The 16,096-nt window shown below is 51.5% G+C and overlaps 1 protein-coding gene across 1 annotated transcript; it reads left to right on the forward strand.

The window, feature by feature from the left end:
* Positions 1-2,595: 2,595 nt before the first annotated feature.
* DZIP1L (DAZ interacting zinc finger protein 1 like) lies at positions 2,596-14,510 on the forward strand. Its single transcript, XM_030029249.2, has 13 exons — positions 2,596-2,810; positions 3,472-4,005; positions 4,911-4,995; positions 5,911-6,035; positions 6,409-6,570; positions 6,803-6,940; positions 8,719-8,749; positions 9,555-9,599; positions 10,063-10,199; positions 11,333-11,525; positions 11,913-12,117; positions 12,906-13,057; positions 13,893-14,510. The coding sequence occupies exons 1-11, from the start codon at positions 2,808-2,810 to the stop codon at positions 12,095-12,097; spliced, it is 1,638 nt and encodes a 545-aa protein (XP_029885109.1). The 5' UTR covers positions 2,596-2,807; the 3' UTR covers positions 12,098-12,117; positions 12,906-13,057; positions 13,893-14,510.
* Positions 14,511-16,096: the final 1,586 nt, after the last annotated feature.

A 16,096-nucleotide genomic window follows, 5' to 3' on the forward strand; every position in this document is an offset into this window, starting at 1 on the left:
TGGCATGAGTCCCAGGACATCACATTTTGGCTAGAGGAGAAGCTGAGAAAGGGAGGGAGGTGATGGCTGCTTTTGGGAAGGGTCCGGAGAAGGTGGAGATGCTGCTTGAGCATGTCATGAGCAGAGTCTGGAACTCCTGACACCTCTCTGCTTCATGGTAAGGCATCTCCCAAAGTTTGCAGGCTCCTGGGTCAGCAGGGGAGCTGAGGGATGCTGGCACCTGGAGCATCCTTAGACTTTGCAGGGAGTGAAGAAGCCTTAAGGAGTTCAGGAAGGTGAGGAGGGCCCCAGGGTGGCAGTGGTGAAGGGTGGAGGAGAAGGAAACGAAGAGAGGTCTCCCTGCCAAAGGCCGAGGATTGCAGAGGAAAGGACTGTGCAACAGCCTCACCCAGCAACTGTGAGCTGGGACAGCAAACACACCGTCTGCCAGCCTGGAAAATGAAAGTCCGATCATGCTTTCTGAGACCCGGCTCTACCAGCACTTTGGCAGAGCTGGTTTTTGCACAGTGGAGTGGAAACAGTGCTGGTGACCACCTTCAGCTCTGTGCTCTGCTGGGTGGTGCTAGCTGCTACCTCTGCGATGGATCTGCACCTCTCGAGGCCGATGTCCTCATCACCCAGTGGGCAAAATCTCAGTCCTAGTGAAGGAATACCACCATTTCCCTTGTAGATGATAAAGATGGTTTTTGCCAGCAGCTCCCATCGCATCAGCTGATGTTGCATTACATTGCAGCGTGGAAGTCAAAATACTTTTACTGCTTTACACCAGCTGAGGACCCCTCCTAGGCAAATGCAAGTAAGAACTGAAGAGAAGAAATAAATCTTCAGAGCTGGGTTCCCTGGTTGCCTAATGCAGTGGTTTTACTGTACCAACATCCCGCTGAAGCCATGGTTACACTGTCTGAGACCTTATCTATAGCATTTGTAAGAAATGGAGGGGAAAACCCAGCAGACTCCAGCACCCACAAGCATGCCTGAAGCAGGCGATGGGGCAATCGCAGCCATGCTGCTAAACAGCAGGTCAGCATTGATGGCCAGGTGAAACACGGCTGGCTTTGTTGCCTGAAGACCTTGTTAATATTAACGAGATTGTGCAACGCAGCCTACCCCTGGGGTATGGAGTAGATCATTAGGGGATTTTTAATTAGTGGTCCCTGCAAAGCCCTCGTCTTTAGCAGTGGTTAATTCATGCAACAAAACTTCCCCTGTGGGGACTATGCACCATTACCCAACAGGTCTACATAACACGCAGCTGTGAGTCAGGGCTATATTTACACCTGTATATACACATATGTACATATATATATGTATGCATGTATCTATATATGTACACTTCACTTTGTCTGATGCAATGAATTGGGTTGTTTGACATTGCAGTGCTGCTGAGAGTATGTGTATCACAGCATTAACAATAATGATCTTTGCTGGCCATACAAGCCTGGAAGGGAAGGGGCTTGCTGATCTGGTGTTTTTACGTAGGCACCAAAAAAAATTAAAAAATGAGCAAACCCTAGAGGAAAACTATGGTCAACAACGTCACACTGATCCACAGCCGTTCCCAGAGGCTTTCATGCCTTGTCTGCACCAGTGTGTGACCTCTTCCTAGGTTAGCTGCAGCCCTGAATCAAGGCTTTCCCATCTCCTGCCATATGGAGGCAGTGGAGTGAGAGAGAGAAGGGTGAGAAAGAAGAAAGGGTCAGGTAAAACTGGTGTAGAGCTAAAAAGTGCTTAAAAGAGCCAGTCAGGTCAGTCCAGACTGGTTCAGAGCAGTTGTTGACCTTTAGTGTTTACATGCAACAGGGAGAGGCCCAGGTGGGAGTTGGGATTACAGCCAAAAAGGTATTTAGGTGCCTGACAAGCTGACTAAGCAGGCTAGAGAAAGACATGTGAAGGGGCTTATGCAGGGCAGGAGGAGACTCTCTGACTCTGAGAGCAAGAGAGGGCTTTGCAGAGTTTGCAAAAGATTTGAATGCTGCTGAACTGGATGGAGAGCAAACCAGCCTTGCAAGGACACAAGCAGCACCGTGCAGATGAAGCAACCCTGGCAGTGAAGGTAACAGAGACCCTGGGGTAGGGGTGGAAGAACAGTCCCAGTGGATGGAAAATGCTGACCGGCTTGCAGACGTCACCGGCTGCAGTATCAGCATTAACTGGCTCCACCCAGTGCAACCTCATATAACTCCTGGGAAACCCTGTGATTGCGCTAGCATCAAAAAAAGATAAGAACAGGATCATTTTATCCCAGGACATGTGCAGGCACCACGAAAAGTGTCTCTGCTAGGCTCTCAGCTGGAAAACCCTGCATGCAGGGCTGGCTCAGCCTGGCAGCCCCTTGCCCTCGCTCTGCCCTGCTCATGCCACCATCACCCGGTGTGCTTGGTGGGACTGAGCCTTGGAGAAATGCAAGTGGGAGCCTTGGAGCCTCCCACTTGCAAACAACATTTTGGGGATGGAAATTAGGGCAAAAAAGCTGATCTTGGCACTCTTTCTGCTGCAAACAGGCATTGCCCCCTCTTCCTCTGAGTTAGCAGAGGAGAGCCTAGGAAAGCTTGGCTTTCTTGCACCATGCATGCAGTTAATCAGTGTCTCCCTGGGTTTCCAGACCCTGTTTGGCCTCGTGTGGTAAGCACAGAAGCAGCTGCAGGCAGTGCAGGAGGCACAGGTGTGTGCAAGGCAGTGGGCTGGCTGGGACTCCTGTTACCACTGTACACAGCACACCCAGCAACACACCAACACCGCTCTGGCTGCTCTGCTCCGTGTCCTGGGGTGCTCAGCCTGTGCGGGGAGTCGCATCTGCATCCAAAACTATGGTAAGTGGCCTTTCAGCAAAGAGCATTTTTAAAAAGTGAAGTATCTTAGAAGTGGCAGGTGGGTGTAGCAAAAGGAAAATTGTAATGTGGGGCAGCAGCAAATCCCTAGCTAGAGACTAAGAAAAATATAGGTCTTTCACAGATTTAAAACTCTGCATTTTAACTATATTTGTTTAATTACTGTTTAGGACAGAGTTAGGAAAATGAGCAAACACCGCTTCCGGAAGTGATCTAGGTTTAGGTCAGAGCAGGGCACCACGGAAGGCAGCAGACTGTTGTGGTATTAAAGTGTGTCCAGTGTTTACTGTGTACTGTTTTCAAAACAGGCTAATTCTGTTTCCCTAAAACAGGTACACTCAGGAGGGATTTGTAAGTTCATTCAGAATGAGTTATTGTAAAGAGTTCTAATGCGATACTTTTAGAAATCTCCCTTACCAAGAGCAGATGGTGAACAAACTGGCAGAATTTTTTTTGCAGGATTTGGCAAAGCAGTAGATAGCACTTCTGGGGAGGGAAAAGGAAGGGGGTTTTTTGTTTGCTTCCACATAAGAAGCTCTGACCCACTCCCTGATGCCTGCAGTGTGTGCAGGCTGGTGGGGGCTGCAGTGGAGTCGGAGGATGGCTGCAGGGTCAGCCCTAACACATTCCTTTTGCCTTCCAGCACTTTTCTGCAGACTTTTACCACACACTGCACCAGCCCATGCCTGGGGCTGCGGGGGTGCCAGGGGCATCCCCAGGACTCACCATCCCAGTGGATGTCCCCCCCTTCCACTTTCAGCCCCGCCGGGTCAGCGTGGACTGGCGTCGCTTAAGTACCATCGATGTGGACCGGGTGGCCCAGGAGGTGGACGTGGCTGTGCTCCAGGAGCACATTGCCGGTGTCACCTTCTGCAACCTGGATGGGGAGCGGTGCCCCCACTGCAGGCAGCCGGCAGACCCCATCCTGCTGAAGGTGCTTAGGATGGCCCAGCTGAGCATCGAGTACCTGCTGCACTGCCAGGAGTGCCTGGGGACCAGCCTGGCCATGCATGCCCAGTGCCTGCAAGTTGCCCGTGCCAAGCTGGCTTGCACTCAGCAGCAGGCTGCAGAACAGGCAGCCCAGCTCCGGGGGGCAAAGGAGGAAGGCAGGAGGTGGAAGAAGCTGATTGCCATGCAGCAGCTCCTCCTGCAAGCTGGCCCCAACACCTACTGCAAGGTGCGTGGTGGAAAGGTGTAAGGGGTGTAAAGCGCGTCTCTGTGCAGGATGCTCTTTGCTGCATCCTGCCTTTGTAGCCCGTTGTGGTTATACCTTGGCCCCAGAAAATACGCTGGCCAGCCCTGCTGCTTTCCCTGGCACTGGTTTGTCACCTTCATGGATATGGCAAACTCTCTGCCAGCCCAGAGGGAAGCTCCCTTTTTTTGGGAGGTGCCAACTGCAGGTAGTCAGAGCTGCATGGAATGTGGGAGAGGGTGCTGTAGAGGGCTGTCAGAGGAGATCTCATGAGATCCCTGTGTCCAGGGGGATATCTCATGCCAGGGAGACTTTAAGCATCCTCCAGACCAGTAAAAGATTTCTGGATGCTCCTGGATTTGGTGGTGATTTTGCTCCCCCCCCCCCCCCCAAGCTTTTCCCACCCTTTCAAAGGAACCCTGCTGGCTGTGCCTTTTTCCCTACTTCTTCCCCATTCCCAAATCAACCCTCTGGCATACTCCTGGAGAGTGAAAGCCACCCAAAACAGATGATTTGGGTTCATACAGCCCAGTCATCACTGCAAGCGCAGCTCTCCTTTCCTCCACAGCCAGACCAGGACCTCACTGATGCTTTGGCCACCTTACTGCACTGCTTTGTTGGGGAAAGCAGCATTTTTTTTTCCCCAAGTGGCATCCCTGCACAGTCTTGGCTTCTGCCTTCTCCTTACCTCTAAAGGGGTTTTTCTTTGGCTTCAGACAGAAGAAACTCCTAATACCCTCCATCTACATACCTCCGACAAAACAGCTACATCTCTTGAGGTCTCCCCTTTTGCTCTGAAGCAGCAAAACTTTGTCGGCCTTGCAGGGGACATGGGGAGTACCCCTTTCTGGAGATCCCAGTCCCTCTGCTGACTTTTCCCCCCTCTCCAGTGCCATCTCTGCGATAAAGCCTTCATGAAGGACACCTTCTTGCAAGCCCACGTGCAGCGCCGGCACGCGGAGGCCACTGAGGCGGGTGAGAACTGGGACAGGTTCTTCCTTTGCTTTCCTAGACAGGTTTTTCTCCCATTGGATGTAGATGCTGGAAACCAGAATGACCATAGGAGGTTAAAACCAACTTCTTGTAACTTCTTTCTTCTTCTGCATTTCTGTGAATATTGACTGAATGCTTTCTGCTTGCTACCTTTCCCTCAAGCACTGGTAGGACATGCAGTCGAATACAAGACTGCATGTGCATTTACAGCTCATCTCTGGGCCTCAGTTTCCCTAAGGATCTTCTCCATCCAAAGTTTCCATGGGACCTTGGGGACGGACCTACCTGGGGAGTTTGGGAGGGTGTTTTGCTAGAGTGGGAGAGGGGTTCACCTTTTCCATGCCCCTTTTTTGGCAAGGAATTGATGCTCCTTTGCAAAATGCTTTGAAAGCTGCAGGTGTAACATGCTGTGTCAGAGCTGTGGAGCCTCTGTTACAGCTTCACCTACACTGGGCACTTGAACCTGGCAGATAAAAAAGCTGCTTTTGTTGTTTCCCAGCGGGTGGAAACCCCAGCCCGGGGCTGATGCAATGCAACAGTTTGAGCTTTGCTCCAGAGGCACCTTGCCCGGTGCAGCCTGAAATGTCCAAGCAGGGCACTTTGGCTGCTGGAGAGAGCAAGCCCGGTGCAAAGCCACTCTGCTCCACAAGCCACTAATCTCTCCAAGTTTACAAAAATAAAAAATAAAATAATAAAAAAAAATAATCAGGGGCCACATGGCCACCTTTGTCATGGTTTTTCCTGCAGCTCAGCTACCTGCTTCTCCACCCTGAAACTCTACAGAGTTTTTGCTCGATGCTTTAGTAGGATTCTCCACCCCACCCAAATTAAAATCCCAGTAGGAGCTGGCAGATCGCTCCCTTGCTCACAGTGCCTCTGTTTCCCTGAGCTTTCCAGAGAGGCAGAAGATGAAGCAGGTGGAGCAAATGGAGGCAGAGGTGGAGGAGCTGAAGGCGAAACTGCAGGAGACGCAGCAGCAGCTGGAAGCGGAGAGGGAAGTGGAGAAGCTGCACAGGGAGCAGGTACAGGAGGAGGGCACTGCTGCCCGTTTGGAAAAAATGGGGGAGGAGAAGTGATGAAACACAGGGTGTTTTTAAAGCACAGGTGAAAAAGGCACTGAAAAATATTTTATGGTGGGTCTTGTGTTTATTTCTTTGGAAACTTTGCCCCCAGAAATTCCCATGGGAAATGTCATGTGGAAATAAGGACTGTGTAAGTGCGCCTGCCCAGGAGGGAGTGCTGCCATGACCTCCCCATGGTGTGCAGGCAGGCTCTGAGCAGCGATGGGTATAATGAGAGCGTTGGTGCTCATCCCACTGGTGCCAGGGCAGAAGCCTTGGTTCTTCTGCTCTGCAGCCAAGACATCTCCTGCCCCGATTTTTCCACTCCCTTTAGGAAATGGAGAGAGCTCGCCAGCGAGAAGAGGAGGGTAGGAGAGATTTGGAAAGGTGGAAAGAGGAGGAGAGGACGAAGCTGCATGAAGAGATAGATGGCCTGAGGCAGCTCTTCCTTGCAGCGTTCAAGGATGTGTCCAGCAGGAGCATTGCCATGGAGGGGGTGAGCAAGCACCCAGCATGCTCCTCAAAGCAGGCGAGGGGACATCCAAGCCTGCTGCTTCACCTGGTCCAGGTGGCGTCACAGGTTCACAGCCCAAAGAGGCCTCATTTCTTTGCTCCTGGGGCATGCAAACATTTTGGGGTTGGAAGAAGTGGCTGGCCAAGGTTGGGCTCCCCAGGAGGAAAGTGGAGCCTCCTGTGGGACACACAGCTCCTTCCTCTCCCCACTCCAGATACTGCAGGAGCTTCAGGCCAGAAAGGCGGTGGTGTCCAACCTGGGCACCCTGCGGGACGATGACACCAAGGAGGCACAGTGGCAGGCACCAAGCCGGGCAGAGCTGTGGGGTGAGCGGGAGAGGATGGCAGTGCAGGTGAGCAGTGCGGTACCCATGTCCTTACTCCTGCTGTGCATCCCAAGAGGTGCATTTGGATGGAGATGGACCCACATCCATGCACCTCTGTGTGCATCTGCTTTGTGGATGTCTGATCTCAGCTCAGGTTCAGGTAGCAATGGGCTCCTGCTGGTGTAGAGCACTGACAGTCTGAGTCCAGAAGTGGGACCTGGAGGGTGCAGAGGGCATGTCACAGTCCCAGGTCAGCCCTGCTCGCTGCAGGGGAAACCCATCTTCACGGGAGCACTGCATAAGGTCACCATATGGAAAAACACTTAAATAAACAAAAGTTATTTACCCGTGCATCAGCCTCCTTCTCAACATCTAAAAACATCTGAAGAAGGCTTTACCATGCATGGTACCTCTGAGCATGGAGTGAGTTGGGAATGGCACTGCCGTTACGGTGCCATCTGTCCTTTGGGACCCAAAGGGAAGCTGAATTTCTCTGAGCACAGATGCAATCAGGTGCCCATGCCCACAAGAAGCCCCCAACCTGCAAACTGAGGAGGGCAATGCCTGTGTGTTTGATATGGCAGAGGGCAGAGCAGAGGCAGGCGCTGAAGGACCTGTGGAGGGAGAACCGGGCACAGGAGGTCCAGGTAGGTGCCAGATGTCCTTGGCAGCTCCCAGGCACCTCGCTCAGAAAAGGCCTTGTTTCCTTTACGGTTCAAAGCCCCGAGATGTTAGGTCTCTTCAGAAGAACCAGGGATGACTGCTCTGTCCAGCAAGTGGTAGGTGGAAAGAGCAGGGCTACACTTTAAATGAGCTGTGGCTGGACTTCAAAGCCCAGGGCAACAGAGTATAGCTATTATATTATCAAGGGGAAAGAATAAAGGAAATGCAGTGACCAAAGCTGTGTCCTACCACAGCCGATGAGAAGACGTGAGCTTGCCGCTAGCATACTTTGATGCTGGCCATACATCTTCTGCAAGGCCAGATCTGCCCTTTGGAGGGTGTGTCAATGATTAAAAATCCAGAGAGCTGCCCTTGCTGGTGAAGGGAAGAGGTGGCTCCAAACCCATTTTTACCATGTTCAAGTCATCTTGTTCCTTTTTTGCCCCTTTCAGTTGAAGAAAGAGAACAAGACAGTCCGTACCACCCCATCCCAGGACCAGAGGGCAGTTATGGACCGTGCCCCTCAGCAGATGGATGCCCTCAGCACCCGTCTTGGGGAGCAGCCCAAGGTCACAAACTCCCAGGAGAAGGCGGCAAGTGAAATAAAAATGAAAAGAGGCCTCGGTTCATCAAGAGGGTTTAAGCAGATGTTTAACTCTAAGCAGCCTTAAAATTTTTGCTGAGTTAAGACTAAGCCTAATTTCAAGCCCATTCTGTAATGCTTTGCTACATTCGGCACTTTTTTTGCACTCATTAAACAAGAAACATTACATGAATATTGTTGGCACAAACCATGCCCACTGGGGTGTAGATCACCAGAGCAACACTTTGCATTACAATTTGGAGCATCTTTTACTTGTTGCCTAGATCCATGAATAGCATGTGGGGTATAACAGGATGTCATCTGATGTGCTAGTGATCATGTTATGGAAAGGAAAGCCCCTAAGCTGACCCCTTACAGGTATGGTCTGCATAAGGGAAATAGCTCTTGCGGAGTGTATGTGCCCACTTTAGGCTCTTGCTATTTTCTGCTCCTTTTTTGAATGCATTTAATAATAACACTCTGCAGAGAGAGGAAAATTTACCCAAAATTATAGACAAAGAAATGATCTTTGAATGATGCCCAGTCTATTTCTTTACAGATCAAGCTGCTCTCTACAAGCAAACCTGAAGGTAGTGATTGCATTTTTAAAGTGAATCAATTTGGGTCTAGATAAATTTTTCATAGCTAAAAGCCCTTCAGACCACAATGTCTTCTCTGTGTCCCTCTACAAAAGTGTGCCATGGAGTCCTCTCCAGGGAGCTGGCTATATGTCCTCTCACATGAAGCCGTGGAGTGGACACCTTACAGTCCCTTCCTATCTGCTGCAACAGCTCTGGTAGCTGGCACAAAACTAACTTGTCTCTTGGGTGGGTTTTGCATTATAGCCATACCCCAAAGGAATGAGATTTCAATCAGCAAATGGATGAACTTGCCTCCTCCAAAATGATGCCAGTGGTTATTTGCATAAAAATAGGGAGCTGAGGCATGCTGTGGTTTCTTTTTTACAGTCTGGGTTTTCTATAATCAAGTGCCAGGGAAAGAAAGTGGGGGGTTCTCAGCTCCCTAATGCCTGCAGCACAGCTGCAGACCCAGCCAGGTGCTGCTGTTCAGAAAACAAAAAAGGCCATAAAACAGGGATGGCTATTAGCAAATACCCAAGGGATACATTGTTGACCCCAGCCCTGAGGGGCAGCAGATGTTTTCCGACTGACATCCTCCACCTAGTGGCCTTGGTGGGCAAGCGCCCTGGCGTTTCCCTTGGGGATGTTCTCCAAGGGCTGGTGCCAGAGCTGGGCCAGCCTTGGATCCCCAAAGGGACTGGTGTGTCCACTTCCATACTTTCCATATAGGGAAACCAGGTGGTGATCAGCACTTGCTTTTGCACTGGGGCCTCATCTCCTCTTTGACCCTCACAGGCTCCTTTCTTCCCTGCAGTGACCCGGGAGGTGACCAAAGTGGTGGCCGATGAAGAGTCAGCAGGTAGGTACCGGTGTTGGGAGCATCTCTATCCCAAGAGCACCAGGATGAAGCTGGCATTTGGCTTGGGGTGTTGTGTGGTGAGGACGAGGGGGTGCTGGGCAAAGCTGGCAGTTGATGAGGTGGTAGGCTGGGGGCAGAGGGGCAGAGCTCGCTGGCCCCTCTCGGCTGTGCAGAGCGTGACAGCACCATGACCAGCCCTGCTGCCAACCCTTCACCCAGGAAAGCTGTCCCAGGCAGCTGCTGGTCTGTGGGTGGGATTCTGGTGTAGTTCTGGGCAGGAGTTAATCAAATTAGAGGAAGTTGCCCCTTCATAGAGGGATGTAGTCTGCTGAGAGCAACCAGTTGCTTGCTCTGGGACTGGTGGGACCTATGTCCTCAAAGAGGAGAAGGGTCCCGCCAGCCCCCTCCCCAGGGCACAGCCCATGCATCGCTGCACTGGTACCAGCACACACCTTTACTCCAGACAGGGAGGAGGCTGCCTTGGGTGGGAAGCAGAGGCTGCTGGAAGCCCTGCGGGGAAACCCAAACCTCCTGAAGCAGTTTCGCCCCATCCTGGAGGAAGTGCTGGAGGAAAAGCTGGAGAGCATGGGGGTCAAGAGGGTAAGTCTGTCCTTTCAGTGCCAGGATTTGCAATGCCAGTGCTGAGCCTGTGCAGGGACAAAAAGACTGCTCTGAACTGATTCTTTTTTGGGAGGGAGCAACCAAAACACTAACAGGCAGTTAAAAAAAAAAAAAATCCCCATCTGGAGCAATCACACTGAGGTAAATGCGAAGGTGGAGGCAGAATCACACAGCACAGGGAATAAACTGCCATGCTCCCATCTCTGAGGGTTGTTAGTATCTCTCCAGCAAATCTTTCTCACAAGCAGCCTTTCATATGCTAAATTACCCAGGGCTCCCTCTCTTCTAGGGAAGGAGGGTGTTTGAGGGCACAGCAGCCCCTGTCACGGGGATTTCAAGGGGACTTTCACTGTCCAAGTCTTTTTCATGACAAGCATGTTAAACAGTACATCCTCCAAGTCTTCCCGAGCTCCCGGCAATGCAACACCACCACCTAGCACCTTGCAGAGCTGGTGCAAGGGCAGTGAGCAGGCAGGCAGCGGGCGTTTCCGAGCAAGGCAGCATTTCCATTTTGGGTCCAGAAAGCACAAAGAGAAAGCAATGACTGAACGACTTCTCATGTGATTGTTTCCTGGAGGTGCTTTTAAGGAGCACTCCTGGGTTCAGTTCACATAGGCTGGAGCCCTGGCATGTCCCCCCTTTCCCTGGCATGTTATTCGGGAACACTGAGGTGGTGTCAAAAGCAGTAGAGGTGCCCAAAGCTGGACCCACAGGTGTACACCCCCCTTCACCCTTCCCTTCTCATAATATTACATTGCTACAAGCCCAGGATATTCATGGTCACAAAACCTCCTCGAGCTGTAAATACCTCCCAAGAGAAAATGCTGCGCTTACCCTGTAGCCTAGAAATTGCCCCAAACAGCTGAGATTTACTCTTCAGCAGTCATTTACCAAAGCAGATGAGGGCTTTGCAAATGTGGGCTGTTTGCGTGGGATACGTTGTGCTGGGGAAACGATGGGTGTCAGGACTGGTGTCAGCTTCCTTGGGGTTTGGACAGGGCTTGGAGCTTGCAGGATGCTCTTGAGATATGGGTAATGCTGTCGATGGCTTGTTTCACCAGCTGGTGCTGCGGGAGGACAATATCAGGCTCCTCAGCTGCCCTCTACTTTAGGTTGTGAAGGGAATCTCCACTCGGACCTACAAAAGCCTCGAGGCTCTGGTCAGGCTTCAGCAGCAACAGAAGACTGAGAAATTTCCTGGTCTCCTCCACCTGAGGGACGAGTTGGTCCGAGCACTGATGGGGAAAGTCAAGCGATGCAAGAAGCTCAGCAGTGCTTTGCCTCGACAGCTCTCCGTCATCCCAGGTGAAGTGACCCCCTGTCCTCTCTAGATACCAACCGTGGGGACCTGTGGCCACCTGCTTGTGGCTACGGGATGCTGTCCCCTCTCCCAGTGGGGCAACAAGACAGAGAAGGGCAGGAAAGGGCATTTAGGGTGTTGCACGAATCTGCAATTGCTCTCTGCATATTGACCTCACACGGGTTGGCCTGACATATTCAGGAAAAAAAATCAGCTGTCCCCAAAAGCCCCAGCAGAGTGAAATACAAGTTTGGCAGTGCTTGCAAATCCCCTTTTCCCCTTTTTTCTACATAATCCCATGTCAGATGGGCTGTGTGGCACCCCCAAGGGCAGCCCATGGGACTACCAGGAGGTGGGTGGTGATTCTCCTTGCTCTCAATATTGCCTTCCAGCTCAAAGCCGGAAGACCCCCAGGTCCCTTTGTGGGTCACAGCCCATGGCGATACCAGCTGCAGCAGAGGCTGAAGCCTTGGCGATCCCCCAGCCCGCTCCTTGGAGCAGAGCGTGCTCCACCCACAGCTCCCCGAGGACTCTCTGGGGCACCCTGCGGACCTCCAAAGCTGGCAGCCCCCACTGAGGACTTGTCCCATGGCAGAGGTGAGTCCCATCACCTCTTTTCGGTCTCCAGGCAGGTGGGCAGTGCCCAAGACCCTCAGCCACAACGTGGCCCCAGGTGTACTGAGTGCTGCCCAAACACCAGCACCTTTGGAAATTGCCGAGTGGTGGATATTGTGGCACCCAGAGGGGTTTGTTTGGAAAAGGAGTTTCCTGGGGTCTCCCTGTCCGTATGGGCTAACTCAAACAACTCAGCAAAGTCAGACCCGAGGGCTTGTGCCCGCCGTGTGGTGCTGGAGACAAATATGGGGCATTTCCCGCTGGTGTTTGGCTCCCTCTTCCCCTCCCAGAACCTTTGCAAGGGGATGAAGGAGTTCTTTTGGGGTTTTGGAGCAAAAGTAGTAAAGATGTAAAATAAAAGCTTGGAGAAACTGTGCAGACCATGAAGAGAAGAAACAAGGCAGAGAGGGTATGAGATGGCAGCAGAGAGGAAGAGGAGCTCACCTGTGACCAAGAGCAGGTGAGGAAAAGGAGTTACTTGTTTGCTCCAGGAGCAAGAGAAAGCCAGATCTAGGTTTTAAACTCAAGCAAAGCAATACCAAACACAGGCAAGGTATGGGTGTGAGTATTTGTTGGAGATGCTCGCAGCAAGGTGTTTGCAGTTGGTGGGTGTGATGGATCTGTCCATGTCAGGGCTTCTCCATGGGCTGCCCTGCTCAGGGCTGGATCATGGCTCAGAGCATCACAGGGTTTCCTTGCATCTGCTTCGGGAGTGGGGAAGGGGCAGGCCACAGCAAACCCTATGCCTGACCTGTTTCTCTGTGCACCAGCTCAGAAGTGATGCTGGGGGGGAAGCAGCCCACCCTGTCCCCTGTGAGACTCAGCCCTAAGCAAGAGCCAGTGCTCCCCGCAACGGTGCCGGGAGATGAGACTGACTCCGAAAGGTCAGACCAGGACTTGCTGGAGGAAACGGCTGGTTCAGGTACCGCCTGTTCTTGTAGCAACCGCTGTGGGTCAGCAAGGTGGTGGGGACAGTCCTGGTTAGCACCATCAGCGCCTCTGTGTCACCTTCTTCCTGGCGCTGAAGTGGGACAAGTCCTACCCTACCATCCCCCACATCCAGCCAGGCACTGGGGCACTGGTGGCTTTATCCATCGGCAACTTGTGTGCCCAACCCTGCCAGGGTATTTTCCTAGGGTGCAATAAATCCTGCAGCTCGCTCTTTGCATGGGGGGAAACCAGACTGTCTAGAGGATGCAGGGAACCCCACAGGACCCAAAGGGCTGTCAAACACAAGGAGTAAAGCTTGTTTTGACTGTTGGCTATATGCTGTAAAACCCGATGTGAACCATGTCTCGGGATGATGTGGGGACTGCCCCATGGCCCCTCAGAGAGTTGGGGGATAGTGGGAGGCTCCTCTCACCTATGCATTAACTGCAGACAGCAACAGGTACTCCTTGCACGTGGCTGTGGTGTGTCCCAGTCCAAAAAAGAGCTGTTGGTGCTGTGTCACACATGGCTAGCCCGGGCTGTGTGTGCAGGTGGAGGTTTGGTCCAGCATCCTTGCATGCACTGGAGCGTTACCCACCCAGTGCTTGCTCGGGGCAGGGGGACAGAAACCCCCATGGTTTATCTTATGCACAAAACATTTGCTTCCTGAAACAGCTCTGTTGGAATGGGTCCAGACAGTGCTAGTGAGTTTAAGCTATTTAGAAACCAACTCACACTGGGGTGGCTGGCGGTCCCCTCCCTTCTTACCCAGCTGTGCCATCACTGTGCCTTGGGGCTCCCTGTTTAACCTGCTCTGCCCTGCACAGGGACAGCCACATCCACGATAGTGAGGTTCTTGGAGAGATGCCTGGATGTGGTGGCACAGAGCCCACCTGGCAGGGTGAAACTCTTCCCAGCTGTGAGCTTGGCATCACCCAAAACCAGCCAGCCCACCAAGAAACTCCAGGCATCTTGTGCAAATAGCCACAGGGATATTTTCTGACATGATTTCCATTTAAAAAACCAGCATGTCATACCCTCTTCTCAGCTCCTACCCATCAGCACTGCCTCAGGACACAGTCTGTGCGCAGGGAGGTCAAACTTACAGCAACAGAGACTTGGCCCCTTCATCCAGTTGCAGATATCTGTCCTTCCCCTAATGTTTGTCCATTCATCCTCTTTGGGGAAAAAACCCATCAGTATTCGTGCAATTGGGAGCAAAACAGTAAGCACCAGAGAATCAAATTGAGAAAAGGTCTCTGGAACAAATCCAGAGATAATTGGACTGATGCAATGGCAAAATTATTAAATTACTAAAACGGGACTTAAATATAACCTCAATTTATGGGGGAGAGCTGATGTAATTAAAGCGGTGGCAGTGTCAGAATCAAATTGCTTTTTTTAGAAAAAAAATTTTAAAAGTTTTTACCTAAGGAAGACCTGGTACAAATAGTAAGATTTTTTTTTTTTTGTTATTGCAATGACAATGAAATTCTAGGCCATCTGGCAAAGTAAAAAAAAAAAAATTTAAGCATGAGGTTTATGGGACAACTTGCAAGCCATGGAAAGAGAGGAAGGGTCTCCTGTGTGGTGTCCTGATGCAACCATGTTTGGGCCCCCTTTGCTCTAATTTTTGCATCAGCCTGCTGGGGAAGAAATCCCTGTTGATTTGTAGCAGGGGAGCACAGAGTGCAAATGTGGGTTGTGGGTCCAGCCCTGCTGCTCCCCTTCACCCTCTCTGTGCTCGTCTCCAGTTTGCAGGTGACAGCAGTGACCTGGAGACCTCCTCCCTGGAGGACCTGGCTGAGCCACCACTGATGCTCGGGAGACCACCTCGGTCCCCAGGGCCCCGGGGAGCTGGGCTGCAAGGGGACAGACCCATGGTGGTGACAGGGAAGTGACAGTCCTCTGCCAGCAGCCACTGGATGGTGCCACAAGACCAGAAATGGGCAGCAGCCGGTCTGCAGCCTCCCCAGGGCTGCTCCTGGGCTCTGGGGACCCCTCTTTTTGGGAAGACCCCAATACTGGGGCTCTCCCAGACAGCACAGGAGTGTTGGGTCCTCCCTGGCCAGCCGCTGGGGATCGCACCAAGGAGGAGAAATGTTGCGGGGTCTGAAAAGGAGTGATTGCTGATCTCCCTTCATCATGCACATGAGCAATAACACAGTATCAGATGGTTCCATCAGCTTTTGGACCCCCAGCAGGTCTCCCTGGGCTTTGCATCCCACAGGCTGGGGCCAGCTCTCCACACCGGCCACAGCCTGGCACTTGTGTGTGGCTTTTTTATTCTTTAAGCAGTCCAGAAAACAGTCGGGGAGGGGAGAAAGCAGCTTTCCTTCTTGTTGTGTCTCTCTTTGCCAGTGCTCCCAAGGATGATCAAAAAGGTCTTGTTTTCTGCTCTAGGAGAAACCTGGCTTGAATCCACTCAGGCAGAGTAACAAGCCACAGTTGTTCTCTCCTTCCTCCTTTCCTTCTTGAAGTGGTGGAAACTCCAACCCAAAGGATGATTTTTTAATTTTTTTTTTTCACTGTAAACATGACCCCACATAAGCCTGCCTCCACTGGTAAAGCTCATCTGTGTAAATTAAGTTAATTTTCCTAATTTTCTCTGTATTTTGTACATTTGTGGCAGTGCATTTATGATCTTGATCCCTTAAAAGTATGAAATTTTGGAAAATACAACAGGAAAAACTGACACTTCTCAGTTTCTCTTCTCCAACCCACTCCACTGCTGGTTCAGACTTCTACCATTCCGTATTTTTAACATTTGCATGTGGGTTTTAATGCTAGGGAGCAGAAAGGCCAACCAGGGCTGAGCAGAACAGGGTGAATTAAATTAATTTCACTGAACAGCAAAAGTGCCTTCCAGATAACTGTTCACAAACATGCAAAACCCCTCCCCGTATTTTGCAAATCGCCACGTCCCCTGGTATGCGCACATTCATCTGTGTGCTTATACCCACCCCTATGGCGTAGCTCTGTGGCTGCGTACCTTGAAAAGGATTTTTTCCATTTTAATCATTCAAGTTTA

Source organism: Aquila chrysaetos, chromosome 10 (genome assembly GCF_900496995.4).
Source record: "Aquila chrysaetos chrysaetos chromosome 10, bAquChr1.4, whole genome shotgun sequence".
NCBI lineage: Eukaryota > Metazoa > Chordata > Aves > Accipitriformes > Accipitridae > Aquila > Aquila chrysaetos.